The 12,754-nt window shown below is 47.0% G+C and overlaps 1 protein-coding gene across 2 annotated transcripts in view; it reads right to left on the minus strand.

Annotated features, from left to right (window-relative positions):
- The window catches only part of COPS2 (COP9 signalosome subunit 2), a 221,018-nt gene that overhangs the window by 62,354 nt on the left and 145,910 nt on the right, over positions 1 to 12,754 (minus strand). For both annotated transcript variants that reach the window (XM_069222508.1, XM_069222507.1), the window contains exon 11: positions 11,464 to 11,546. In XM_069222508.1, coding sequence (XP_069078609.1) covers positions 11,464 to 11,546 — 83 coding nt within the window. The remainder of the gene's footprint in view (positions 1 to 11,463; positions 11,547 to 12,754) is intronic.

Raw genomic sequence — 12,754 nt, forward strand, 5'->3', positions numbered from 1 at the left:
CCAATACTGTTGCCAGTATTGGTTGCATGACTCCATGCACTCTGGGGTCTCCTTAGAGGATACCCTGGTATTGCTCAAACTAGTCTTCCAGGGTTTCTACCCTCCTGCTGCTTGACTAGCTCAGCCAGGGGAAGGCAGAACAAAGGAGTTCCTGTGGGAGAGGGAGGTAACACCCTCTCCTTTGGAAATAGGTGTTACATGGCATGGGAGGGTTTGCTTTCAAGGGCACATTTGGTGCTCTCCTTGCATAAACCAGTTTGCACCAGCCCAGGGACCCCAGGTCCCTGCTCTGGCATGAAACTGGACAAAGGAAAAGGGAGTAACCACTCCCCTGTCCATCGCCACCCAAGGTGTGTTCCCAGAGCTCCTCCAGGTGGCCACTAGATTTTGTCATGTTGAAACCAAGATGAGCAGAGGCCTTGGGAATGGGCATGACAGGCAGGTGACGTTGGTGGCCCCTCTGATAGGTGGTCACTGCACAGAGCGTTCAAACCCCCTATAAGGGATACTGAGCAACTCCCTTGCGGGTGGGTCCTCAGATTCGGCATGCAAGACTCCACCATGATGCCTCTGTATCATCTACATCTGCTCCTGGCCACCGGAACCGCAACTGGACACTTCAAGAACTGACAGGACTGCAACTCCAGAGACGACCTCACCTTGAAACATTGTTTCCCTGGCTTCTTCCAGCAACTGCAACATTTCCACAGTTGTACATCCTCTGGGGTCGGCAAGACTTCAGCTGCACCAAGAAGCAAGAAGGAATCTTCCTTTGGAGTGAAGGAGTCACTCCCCTGCATCTGCAGGCACCTAAAGCAACAACGTCCAGGTGAGTGGATCTGCTCTCCTCTAGAACTGCATGGATCCCGCATCACTGGTGGTGGTCTCGAGTGGTCCTCTTTAACAGCCGTCCATCTTGGGAGACTGTGAGCCCTTGCTTCTCCTTGCAGGACAGTCCCCCTGTGCACCTGCGACACATGCAGCATTCAAGGCTTGTTGTCTCCTGCTCCAAGGGATCTTCAGGCTCCGAGTAGCCCCCAGCACTTCATCCTTGCACCAACAGTCTTTTCTGCTGCTCCAGCGCTGCAGGGCCTCACTGCAACATACTGTGCCTGCTGCCAGTGGGTTGCCTGTGGGGACTGTGACACTTCTGCTGCCTCAGAACAGAGGTGGCTGTTGCCCCAGTGGGTCCCACTGACATCCCCTGTTTCCTGAGCTGCAGCTTGCTGCCTCAGACTTTCTAGAGTAGGACAGGTCTTCTGCTCTAGACTAAGTTCTTCCTTGGAGGGTCCCTCTGCACGCAAGAGCTCAGCTGTGTCAGCCTTAAGCTCCTCTAGTGTGGGTTCCACCCAAGAAATAGGTTCCTCTCACTCAGGAGGGGAATCGTCTGTGGAAGTCTGAGCAGGGGCAACATTTCACCCTGCCTGCTTGCCTCTTTTTAGGAGCTTCCTGGACCATTGTTCTGGGCTACAGTGCTCCTTGCTCCCTTTGCTTTTTTGCCTGTACTCTAGTTAAAGCAGATATATGACCAGCATTGCTGCATGGGCCTCTAACTCCACTTCAGTCCAAGATGAAGTCTCCAAGTCATTACCTAACAGACATTGTACAGGTAGATCAGTGAACACTACAACTTTCTTTGGGCCACTTAATCCCCCACCTCCCAGCTAAAGTCAACAACTGCCATTGGGTGGCACTGAGTGGTGTTATGAGCATCGGTCACTAGGTACATGTAAGCAAGTAGGTGTTGTTCAGGTGACACCAAATTTTCAGTCACCATTGTGACACTGGCATCTGTGTCCCTGTTGGCCTCATCCTCAACATCACTGATTAAAGGATGCGGCCTGCACTTATCCATATTAGAGGGACAAGCAGCTAGGGTGGCTAGGTCAATGCCACCCTCAGAGACCAAAACTGCTTCAGTGGCCACCCTGACTAGCCCAGGGCCCATGACAGTCCACAAGGTGAGGCCATCTACACTTTTGGACTGACTATTACTACCACTATTGTTGCTACTGCTAGGGGCGCTAGGGGTAGTGGTAGTAAGCTTGGTGCTCTTTTTAGGACAGGTGCTGTCACCTGCCCTATGGCCTTTCTGTCTACAAATGTAGCACCAATGTAGCACCAAGATTTTTTCTGGGAAGAAGACTTAGACCCACCCCCAGAAGAGTGTTGTGGGTCTGATGAAGTCTTTTTCTTTAGATTTGTCCCCACCCTTGTCCTGACTCTTTGCAGAAAGGTCACCCCCAGCGGGAGCTTTCCTACCCCACCTGGTGCGGACCCATTTGTCTGCCTTCTTTCCCAGTTCTTGGGTAGAGGTCAGATCTGAGTTCACCAGGTATCGATGCAGCTGATCAGAAATGCAACTATTAAGAATGTGTTGTCTTAAAATAAGATTGTACAAGCCCTGGAAATCACCTCCTTTGCTTCCATGCAACCAGCCTTCCAGAGCCTTTACAGACCAGTCCACAAAATCTATCCACCCTTGGGAGGACTCGTTTTTAGTCTTCGTGAATTTGCTCCTGTATTGTTCTGTGGTTAGCCCAAATCCATATAAGACTGAATTCTATAAGGCCTGATAATCATTTGCATCCTCTTCCCTGAAAGTGAAGAGTTTTTCAGAGGAGAGCCACATGAGTGCTTCCCACTGTCTTTGAGGGACCCTCTGTACCTTACAGGCCCTCTCCAAGGCAGTGAACCATTTGTGGATAACCTCTCCCAAGGTGGGACTATTTTACTCAGGTTCCTAGAGTCATAGGAGTCCTCCCTGACCCTGGTGTCCCTAAAGTTATTGCTGCTACCACGGGGAGCTAGCCTCAAATTCTCTCTTTCCCTCTCCACTGCCAGGGCCACCATCTCTCCACCCCCCCCCCAAATTAGAGTGGTATGCCTCGTAGGAGGTCCTTGAGACACGGGTGTAGACAGATAAGGAGGACCTTTCCTTCCTCCTGGAGACCCTTTGCACCAACCTTCAAGGAGTAAAAGTGGGCCTACTTGCGTAACTCCCATTTTCACTACCTGCAGTGCTCCTAACAGGGCTATGGTGTTCCCCAGTTTCTTCCTGACCCTCCTCAGTGTAGCTTAAGTCTACCCTATCTAAAACTGGAGGGCAGTCTCTACTTCCTTCCCCCCTCCCCCGGGCTGCCTGACTTTTCTTGGTCAGCCTGGAGTAACAATCCCAGAAGTAGGTTCTTGTTGAGATTTCTCACTGTATTCAGCTTCCTGGAAGCACACATCTCCCCCAACTCCTGAAAAGTGCAGCCCTCCTACTGAGAGTCTGGGGCCTGAGAAGAGGGTTTCCAGTGAGGACATTTTCCCTAGAGTAGTGTGGGTGCATCTACCTAATCTAATTAACTAGACTTCCTAAGAGTATGCAGAAAGAGCTATGCCAGACCCCAACTTACCCAAACTAGGAGGCTAGTGATCCTAATCACTAAGTGCAGTGTACCCTAAAGACTAGCACTGAGCTTTCCTGTGGAAAGCTACCAGTGACAGAGTGGTAAGGCAATTGCAAGTGTCTTATCCCACCCCTGGACCACCAATGTAGGAAGCTGGCCTGGTGTTTGGTGGACACCTATGATGTTGGCACCTTATAGGTCCAGGCAACCCCTATTAGTGAATGAAGACAGGGTCTAGGAAGCCACGACTCTCTAGAGGTAGCTGTGGATGAATAATCAAGATTTATTTAGGAGGAGTGCAAAGCACTTGCAATACATCAGCAGTCACACAGTAGCTTATCACAGCTGAAAGGTACTTTATTATAGTAACACTGAACTAGTGTAAGTGCACATTAAATATACAAACAATAGCAATTAGAAATTAGCATAGCAAACAACAAGCATTGGCAAGAATTGTAGAAAATAGCTAGGGCCCCAGGGGAGGGCCAAACCACTATGCAGTCTACTATTTTAGAATGTGAAGTTCCCACCCAAGGATGTGGAGTTGTTAGAGGGGAGCTGGGAGAACTCTGGATCCCAAGAGGTGAGTACCTTAGTGACCCACAGCGACGAGCAGAGCAGAGGGAAATATCTGGTCTTCCCAAGGACTAGCAAGAGGACTTGGAACATGGATTGTGCAAGAACAGGACCAGACCAGAGGAACCCAAAGATGGATTCTGAAAAAAGAGGATCTGCAAAAGAAGGGGACAGAGCCCAGTCCACCATGGAGTGTCCAGTGGAGACAGGAGCCACTACTCACTCTTCTGTGCATGAAGATCCGGGTTGACAGAGGGAAGAAGAAGATCAGCTTTGGAGCGCAGGAGGTACAGAGGAGTACTTGGAGCAGTGCAGATGATGTCCCATGTCGGTTGCCGGGTCGCAGATGGTCAGTGGTTAGGAGAGGGTCTACTGGGAAAACAGCCTCCTCTGTTCTGAGGCAAGGGATGCCAAACCTGCACATTCCACTGAGAACACCTAGTGGAATCTGCTTTTGGAGTCATTAATAGCTGCCTTTTTACTTTGAGATAGCATGTTTGAATACATTTTACAATTCATTTAGCTAATCCTTGTTTTGAAATGGGATTACCTTTATGAGTTTGTTGGAAAGCAACAAAAAGTTGTTTAGTTTTCCTAAAGTCCTTTATTCTGGCTACGTAATACATTAGAGCTCTTTTGAGATCAAGAGTGTGGCGAGCTCTTTCACCAGTAGAGTCTGGCTGTGGAAAGAAGACTGGCAATTCCACTGACTGATTAATGTGAAAAGGTGAAACCACTTTTAGGCAAACATTTTGGATTTGTCCTAAGTACTACTTTGTGTACTTGGAAGAAAGGTTCTTCTAGAGTAAATGCCTGAATTTCACTTACTCTTCTCAAGGAAGTAACTGCTACCAAGAAAGCAACCTTCCATGTTAGAAACTGAATAGTGCAAGAGTGCATGGGTTTGAATGGGGGACTCCTAAGTCCTGAATGGAAACTGTCATCTGCGCCTGTACTTCCTCAAGTGTGTCGATACACTCAGAACTTTTCGACGCCATCTCCAATCTCCTGGCTCTCCGGTCACGTAGCGTATTCTTGGATTGGAACAATCGACAGGCTTCACAATCCTCTTCTCCGTGATCGGGCGAGAGAGACAGATTACGTATCAGGTGTTGATATGTATATGGAAATTTCACGTGGCAGCGAGGACAGAATCGAAATGGAGTCCGATCCATCAGTCTTCGACGCGGTAGGCCCGAGAAGGGCACTCACACCCAGAAGGGCGAAAATAGTTTTTCAACAGTACTATTGGCTCAACTATAGATGAAAGGCGCAATCAAAACAATACCCACAGTTAAAGAAAGTTATCTATAGTTTTAGATTTGAAATCTCGGAGCGAGTGGAAACACGTCCGAACCAGACAGCGGAAAGAAAACAATCTAACAAAGGAGTCGATGCCCATGCGCAGTATGACCGAGAGTAGGAGTCATTCAATCCTGTGACTCCGAAAAGACTTCTTTGAAGAAAAAAACTTGTAACACTCCAGGACCAACACAAGATGGCGGAAGCAATGCATAGCATGTGTATCTGCAGCTACACATGCCATTGACCATATATATCTATAGTGAATGTGTGTGTGCGCACACTTGCCTCCGGTTGAGGGGACTATGCATAGCATGTGTATATGCAGCTTCACATGCCACTGAACATATATATCTATATAGAGAGTGCGAGAGAGAGAGTGCGAGAGAGAGAGTGCGAGAGAGAGAGTGCGAGAGAGAGAGTGCGAGAGAGAGAGCGCGGAGAGAGAGAGAGAGAGCGCGCGCGAGAGAGAGAGAGAGAGAGAGAGCGGCGCGCGAGAGAGAGAGAGAGAGAGAGCGCGAGAGAGAGAGAGAGAGCGCGCGAGAGAGAGAGCGAGAGAGAGCGAGAGAGAGAGAGCGCGCGAGAGAGAGAGAGCGCGCGAGAGAGAGAGAGAGCGCGCGCGAGAGAGCGAGAGAGAGAGAGAGAGAGAGAGAGAGAGAGCGCGCGCGAGAGAGAGAGAGAGAGAGAGAGCGCGCGCGAGAGAGAGCGCGAGAGAGAGAGAGAGAGAGAGAGAGAGAGAGCGCGCGCGCGCGCGCGCGAGAGAGAGAGAGAGAGCGCGCGAGAGAGAGCGAGAGTGTGTCTGCTGTGGTATTGCATGTGCTTTGCACTCCTCCTACATTAGTCTTGGCTGCTCATCCACAGCTACCTTTAGAGAGCCCTGGCGTCCTAGACACTGTCTTCTGCGCCTGTCTGCATTCACTAATAGGGGTTGCCTGGACCTGGTATAAGGTGACAACACCATAAGTGTTGACCACACACCAGGCCAGCTTCCTCCAAAGGGAACCCATTCTCTTTAAAACCTTGGCTCTCTCACAGATAGATTATCACATTCCAAATGTGAACCTTCTCTGGGTAAGCAGAGTAGAGCTTTGTGGAACACCACCTGACTGTTATCCCACTCTTAATTGCACATTGGCACACTTGTGCCTACCTAAGGGCCAAGGGGAATCTACTGCTGTAGTCAGAAGTAGTCCCTGATTTGCAAAACGTGGGACTATTGCAACTCCATGTTGGGCTTTAGGCTTCACTGAACTGTCAAAATAGTAAGAACTAGGGCCTTTCAAGATAGGTCATTGCACAGGTCAGCCTATCATGCTGCCCAGGGATGAGTTGTGTCTATGGAGCAGGACAATTCATATCCACAGTCTGAAAACAAATGATAACTTACAGGCTGCATGATCCTCTGATAAATGCACTGCAAAAAATAATGGCTCATTCAGATAGCTGTACTGAACTATTAACTTGGATCTAGAGTTCAGTAAATGTTATTAACACAAACATGACAGCCTATAGGCAATCCGGGCTTAAGAGGAATTACAGAATAATTTCATTTTCACAGCTGTCTCCCATTAGCTATTATATAGAACTAATGGTGCCAGAGGTAGTTCAATTGAATTAATGAGGTGTCCACATCTTTTATGGAGAGGTAACACTGATATACTCTGTTCTCAATCCACACAATTCCTCTTGCTTCACTTACTTCTCCTTTTACTTTGTTGCCACTTCTGTGCTGGTGATTCTCTGATTATTTTTCTTCTCCTCTCACAGTACCCCTCATGGACAAACAACTACGTCATTCTAAATAGTAGCTATCAAATCATGGAAGCTTTTTCGCTCACTTCATCTGAAGTCTCACAAGGCCAGAATACTTTTTTCTTTAGGTTTCTTCCTTCCTTCATCTTTACCCCGTGTTTTTGGTGTCATGTCTACAAAATGCTGCCATTCTCAGTTCCTATTTCACCTGTGGCGAATACCTCTTTTCCAAAGCTTTAGCATTTCGGAAACCCACCCTTTGGTCACTTTCTTCCACTAGGAGACTAACCTTACCTTGTTACTTTCCTGAACACCGTTTTGCTCTCCTACTTCATCTTTTTGCTTCCTCCCCTTTCCCTTACAATTTAGATTTAGTTCTTTCTTTAGACGGTGTAAGGAAATGCCTCCTTGGCATGGCTACCCCCTGACTTTTTGCCTTTGCTGATGCTATGTTTTGAATTGAAAGTGTGCTGAGGCCTGCTAACCAGGCCCCAGCACCAGTGTTCTTTCCCTAACCTGTACTTTTGTATCCACAATTGGCACACCCTGGCATCCAGGTAAGTCCCTTGTAACTGGTACCCCTGGTACCAAGGGCCCTGATGCCAGGGAAGGTCTCTAAGGGCTGCAGCATATCTTATGCCACCCTGGGGACCCCTCACTCAGCACAGACACACTGCTTGCCAGCTTGTGTGTGCTGGTGAGGACAAAACGAGTAAGTCGACATGGCACTCCCCTCAGGGTGCCATGCCAACCCTATGCAGTATAGATAAGTCACCCCTCTAGCAGGCCTTACAGCCCTAAGGCAGGGTGCACTATACCATAGGTGAGGGCACCAGTGCATGAGCACTGTGCCCCTACAGTGTCTAAGCCAAACCTTAGACATTGTAAGTGCAGGGTAGCCATAAGAGTATATGGTCTGGGAGTCTGTCAAACACGAACTCCACAGCACCATAATGGCTACACTGAAAACTGGGAAGTTTGGTATCAAACTTCTCAGCACAATAAATGCACACTGATGCCAGTGTACATTTTATTGTAAAATACACCCCAGAGGGCACCTTAGAGGTGCCCCCTGAAACCTTAACCAACTACCTGTGTAGGCTGACTGGTTCTAGCAGCCTGCCACACTCGAGACATGTTGCTGGCCCCATGGGGAGAGTGCCTTTGTCACTCTGAGGCCAGTAACAAAGCCTGCACTGGGTGGAGATGCTAACACCTCCTCCAGGCAGGAGCTGTAACACCTGGCGGTGAGCCTCAAAGGCTCACCCCCTTTGTTCCAGCACCACAGGGCACTCCAGCTAGTGGAGTTGCCCGCCCCCTCCGGTCACGGCCCCACTTTTGGCGGCAAGGCCGGAGGAAATAATGAGAATAACAAGGAGGAGTCACTGGCCAGTCAGGACAGCCCCTATGGTGTCCTGAGCTGAAGTGACTCTGACTTTTAGAAATCCTCCATCTTGCAGATGGAGGATTCCCTCAATAGGGATAGGAATGTGACCCCCTCCCCTTGGGAGGAGGCACAAAGAGGGTGCACCCACCCTCAGGGCTAGTAGCCATTGGCTACTAACCCCCCAGACCTAAACACGCCCTTAAATTTAGTATTTAAGGGCTTCCCTGAACCTAAGAATTTAGATTCCTGCAACTTACAGAAGAAGAGGACTGCTGAGCTGAAAAACCCCTGCAGAAGAAGAAAGAAGACACCAACTGCTTTGGCCCCAGTCCTACCGGCCTGTCTCTTGCCTTCCAAAGAAAACTGCTCCAGCGACGCTTACCCCAGGACCAGCGACCTCTGAATCCTCAGAGGACTGCCCTGCTTCCAAGAGACCAAGAAACTCCTGAGAACAGCGGCCCTGTTCAACAAAGACTGCAACTTTGTATCCAGAGGAGCAGATTTAAAGACCCCTGCAATCCCTGCAAGAAGCATGAGACTTGCAACACTGCACCCGGCGACCCCGACTCGACTGGTGGAGAAATAACGCTACAGGGAGGACCCTCTGGCGACTCCAAGACTGTGAGTAACCAAAGTTGTCCCCCCTGAGCCCCCACAGAGACGCCTGCAGAGGAAATCCCGAGGCTCCCCCTGACCGCAACTGCCTAACTCTGAAATCCCGACGCCTGGAAAACACCCTGCACCCGCAGCCCCCAGGACCTGAAGGATCGGACCTCCAGTGCAGGAGTGACCCCCAGGAGGCCCTCTCCCTTGCCCAGATGGTGGCTACCCCGAGGAGCCCCCCCCTGCCTGCCTGCACCGCTGAAGAGACCCCTTGGTCTCTCATTGAAAACAATTGGAAACCTGACGCGTGTTTGCACACTGCACCCGGCCGCCCCCGCGCTGCTGAGGGTGTACTTTTTGTGCTGACTTGTGTCCCCCCCGGTGCCCTACACAATCCCCCTGGTCTGCCCTCCGAAGACGCGGGTACTTACCTGCTGGCAGACTGGAACCGGGGCACCCCCTTACCTCCATTGAAGCCTATGTGTTTTGGGCACCTCTTTGACCTCTGCACCTGACCGGCCCTGAACTGCTGGTGTGGTAACTTTGGGGTTGCTCTGAACCCCCAACGGTGGGCTACCTTGGACCCCAATTTGAACCCCGTAGGTGGTTTACTTACCTGCAAGAACTAACATTACTTTACCTCCCACAGGAACTGTGAAAATTGCACTGTGTCCACTTTTGAAATAGCTATATGTGTTTTGTGTAAAAAGTATATATGCTATTGTGATTATTCAAAGTTCCTAAAGTACTTACCTGCAATACCTTTCAAATGAGATATTACATGTAGAATTTGAACCTGTGGTTCTTAAAATAAACTAAGAAAATATATTTTTCTATACAAAAACTTATTGGCTGGAATTGTCTCTGAGTGTGTGTTCCTCATTTATTGCCTGTGTGTATGTACAACAAATGCTTAACACTACTCCTTTGATAAGCCTACTGCTCGACCACACTACCACAAAATAGAGAATTAGTATTATCTCTTTTTGCCACTATCTTACCTCTAAGGGGAACCCTTGGACTCTGTGCATGCTATTTCTTACTTTGAAATAACACATACAGAGCCAACTTCCTACAGACGGTTTCTCTGAATTTATATTTCTGGTCCTAGCTCCCCCAGCTGTCACCAATTTATGCTGGCTATCTTTTTGTGCTCACATCAAATTCTGGTATTTTGTTTTATGTTTATATGTATCCATGGCTGAGCACCATCTTGTCTACCTTCCTTTATGTAAATGTATATCCCATCCCATCACCTCTGCCTCCCATTATCTTATAGCCACCACTTATCCCGGTTGTGGTCAAACCGTTCCCATTCTGTTCGGATTCCCTCTTTGTACCCTAACACATAAATGCCCCCTTGCCTTCACCTTCCCTATCCCCCCTCTCCTAATGTCTTTGTTCCATTTCGTTATTGAAATTGCTGGACTCAATTATATAAGCCTTTAAAGTGTGGCAGCTGGCTCTAAAAAAATGAATACATGAGGAGAGGTCAGTTTCATTCACACTTCTTAATGACCTTTCCCAAGCCACAGGCCAGCATATCACTACAAAGGGCCAAGACTGGCTAGGTTATCATCTGTTAGTGAAGAGCATTGCTAACACTAGGTTCTTTTTTTATGAATGAATCCATTCTAGACTTTAGTCTATGGGATAAAGCCAATAAAAGGTGATGGAATAGGTTTAAAGTCGACTGGGCTAAACTGGTTAGTAATGGAGGATTTGAGAGGCAGATGAGATCCTTCGCAACAAAGTTATTCTTGACCCTGCTGAATTTTAACAGGTACAAGTTTTTGGGAGTACCACAATGCCATCTCTCTAAACACAGGAAATACATCACACTTGGGGAAAAAAGTGTGACTACCGGAATCTTTCAGATTATCAGTAGAAATGTGAAAAAACAGCTGGCACTTCAGAACCAATCTGAAAGGAGCTAAATTGTCCCTGCTGTGCTGGAGGAATCCCTGCCATCTGCCCTGTATGACCTGATTTAATTAACTGGGAAAGTCAATTTCCTTGCCAGGCTGATATGGACTTTTGGCCACAACCCTCTGGAGATAGCTGCTTGCCGGCTGTGGGAAATTACCTCTGAATATTCTACATATGAGGCAAAAAAAAGGGCAGGACCAGAGGAGGCTGCTGACCAGTTCACAGGATCCATGCCATTTAGTATGCGGTTAGGGATGCATGGGGAAACCATGAAGACCTGTGTTAATTATGGAAAGCGATTTGTAACTGATTTCACGACGCCTGGAACAAGCATGATAGCAGAATGGAAAAACAGGAGAGGTGCATTTCAAACTACAGACATGCTTGTGTGACCAAAAAGCAGCCATGTCAAGCAACTGACAAAGTATGATAAACAATTTAAAAAATAAGAATAAAACAGAAGCACATTAGCTAAAGCTCTGTATTAAAATGTGTGCCTAATATTTTAACATGAAATACCTTCGAAATAAAAGGAATATGTATTCTTGTGTAAGGCTTAATTAACTTTATTAGCACTTGTGTTCTGATGTTCCGCAAAAGCTCTGAAAAAGAAGGAAAAAAAAAAGAAACAATTAAACTCTTCATAAATCAGGAGACTGTCAATTTTAACGTTACATCACAGATTCAAGAGGTTTCTTAAGAACCAAACTAATCACCTGGGAATATAACCGAATGACCAGGACTCCAGGTAAGGTAATAAAGTTGGAGTAAGATTGTATCTTAGGGAGTAGAAAAATAGATCTCATATCTTATGGGATTAAATTTAACAAGGATACAATTAGATATTAATTTTGAACTTTGGTTATTTTTGTAGTAATCCATGGTTTCCTTATAGCTAGATATCTCTGTAAATCAAAACAATGTATTTTCATATTAAAGTCAATTTACAGATTAGGCTGCAAGAACAGTGCAGCACCTTCTTGTGGCATGCCAATGCTGACAACATTGTAGGAGGATGCTCAGGTAGAGGTCTATATTGTTACTCCTAATGTTATACTGTTGGAAAATCGGTCGGATCATATGGAATACAACAGCAAGGATGTTGCATATATTGTGGGCTAAACCTTTGAGGTATTAAGAAATCTAAAATAAAAAATAAGTAGTCCATCTTGGCCTTCGTATTTGCTGTAGATGCAAAATGTTACATGTAAAGAAGTTGAAAAACTGCTAGCAGGTTGTTCAACTGAAAGTCACTAATATTGGTTCTGCTTCAGATTAGCTCCTACGAAAGATTCCAATGATCTTGACAACACATTGCTGCCAACAGGAGGCACCACCCAACAAACCTTTGAAAATATTGCAGACTACACATGCTCATCTCCCAGCAGTGGTACGTAACAAAGTTGACTTTTAAAACATTACATAAGAGTTTAAATTGTCAAGTTGATAACATCTTGTCCATAATTTATCTCTGACAATTCAAAACATGCTGAATTCTAAAAGTTGTTTGTTTTTAGTACATGCATTGGATTCCTCTAACTGTACCTAAACAACCTCTTAGTACCCCTTAACATTTCTCATCCCTGAACTCTTAAAACTAACTACCCCTTAATGCTGCCCTCCTTCCCTGAATCCTAAAACTCCCTTCCTACCCCTTGACATTACTCTGCAGTGAACTCTAAACCCTCCCCCCCAACTATCCTTTAATGTACCACCCTTGAACTGTACCATCCTTTTGCTACCCTTACTGCTACCCTTCCCGGAATGTTAAAACATCTTACTAACACTCTGCACACCCTTATCTGAACAT

Source organism: Pleurodeles waltl, chromosome 3_1 (assembly GCF_031143425.1).
Source record: "Pleurodeles waltl isolate 20211129_DDA chromosome 3_1, aPleWal1.hap1.20221129, whole genome shotgun sequence".
NCBI lineage: Eukaryota > Metazoa > Chordata > Amphibia > Caudata > Salamandridae > Pleurodeles > Pleurodeles waltl.